General features: G+C 44.2%; 1 protein-coding gene across 1 annotated transcript; it reads right to left on the bottom strand.

Moving 5' to 3' along the window:
- Positions 1-788: 788 nt before the first annotated feature.
- LOC311619614 (large ribosomal subunit protein eL33-like) lies at positions 789-1,275 on the bottom strand. Its single transcript, XM_084878213.1, has 2 exons — positions 1,256-1,275; positions 789-1,220 (listed from the first exon to the last, which is right to left on the bottom strand). The coding sequence occupies exon 2, from the start codon at positions 1,183-1,185 to the stop codon at positions 853-855; it is 333 nt and encodes a 110-aa protein (XP_084734339.1). The 5' UTR covers positions 1,186-1,220; positions 1,256-1,275; the 3' UTR covers positions 789-852.
- Between the last annotated feature and the right edge of the window lie 350 nt (positions 1,276-1,625).

Here is a 1,625-nt window from a genome sequence, read left to right as displayed (position 1 = left end):
CCAGATGGACTTGGGAGTCTTCAGAATACCAATGCATTGAAGGCAGGAGCTTCCTAGTTCACCTTATGTCAGAAAATTCATTCAAAAATGGTGAGGTTTGTCTTCCTTAAGCCAAATTTTGAAATGATATTAAAAAATAATGCATCACAAGAAACAACCATGCATATAAGACAGGTAATTTCCATAGATAAGGTTGTTAAATTTAAAAGTAGGAGAGAACCGGCTTTCACTGTGGGAAACGGGTTGGACAAATCCACTGATCACATGGTTTGGGGCTCGAATGGGATTACTCCGTGTCCTGATCAGGGCTCCTCACCCCATCCTACTGGGTGATTTGAAAGAGTTATGGAATCGCCACTGTAAATGTAAACACTGAAAACTCTGGGTGAACCTAAGAACCCAGGAGTGAGCAACATCAGCCAATGGGCTTCATTCTGCAATCTCCCCTTGGTGGATTCACAGCCAAGTGTAAACATCTGCTTTGAGACCCTGTGACAGATTATAGACAGGAGCATTTAAAAGCTTATGCCTCATTCTATTGGGGGAGGGGAGGGAGAAAGAAAGAATAGAAAATAGCATATGTGAAATCCAGTTTGGGGTCAAGGACAATTGCTAGATGAGCAAATACCACAAACATTATGAAATCTATTAACACCCCACCCTAGTGACTCAGGCCTACCCCACCGCCCGCCCTGTCCACCTTCATCACTGAGATCCTGCATCCAGGGCATGGCTCTTCTCTTATGCTGATTGATCCATCCAAGTGGTCAGCCTTCATTGCTACAGGATTTTCTTTCTTTTTTTTTTTTTTTTTTTTTGAGAACAAATCCATTTTATTTATTTTCAGTAAGTTTAAATCCTTGAGGGGTACAGCATTAATCGGATTCTGTGTCCAATAGCCTTAGCAGGAAGGTTGCTTCGGAATTTGGCACGAACCATTCCACTGTTTCCATGAGCATGAGTTACCTTCCCCCAGATCACTCTGGTTTTGTTTGGTTTGCCCCCAGGAGTCACTGTGTTGTTCTTTGCTTTGTACACATAAGCACATCTCTTGCCCAGATAGAATTCCGTTTCATCTCGAGCATAAACACCTTCAATTTTAAGAAGAGCTGTGTGCTCCCTCTGGTTCCGGAGACCCCGCTTATAGCCAGCGAAAATGGCCTTGGACCACAGCCTTCCAGACATATTTGTCCTTATAGAAGTCCTGTTCCCAGCAGGCCCCTAAAGTTCAGCAGCAGTGGTGCTCCCGCTCACCTCCGCAGGGTCCAAGATGGCGGAAAAGCAGGGTTTTCTTTCTTAATTGGTTAAATCCAGAGCTGCCATCAGGACTTGATTTTTAATTCCACCCCTCACTGATGGCTTTACTTAAAAACACACCTTTTATGACCTCCATGTCAGCCCGGCACTCAGAAATGTTTAGCTTCCCTGAGTGGCGACATGTAGAACAGCATATGGCAGGCAGACAGATAATTAGAGAACAGAACACTCCTGTAAGCCAGAGGCGACAGTTCCAAAGTCAATCTCGATTTGCAGCATCGCTCTAAAAGGTCTTCATGTCATTCTTGCTCTGCTCCAATCTGTGTCTTTGAGAGGAGGATAGATTCAGATAAAGTCCAAATGCTGGG

The sequence above is a fragment of the Pipistrellus hanaki genome, assembly GCF_964339955.1.
Source record: "Pipistrellus hanaki genome assembly, chromosome: 3".
NCBI lineage: Eukaryota > Metazoa > Chordata > Mammalia > Chiroptera > Vespertilionidae > Pipistrellus > Pipistrellus hanaki.
Note: the sequence above shows the minus strand (reverse complement) of the source record. Positions and strands in the feature narration are given on the sequence as shown.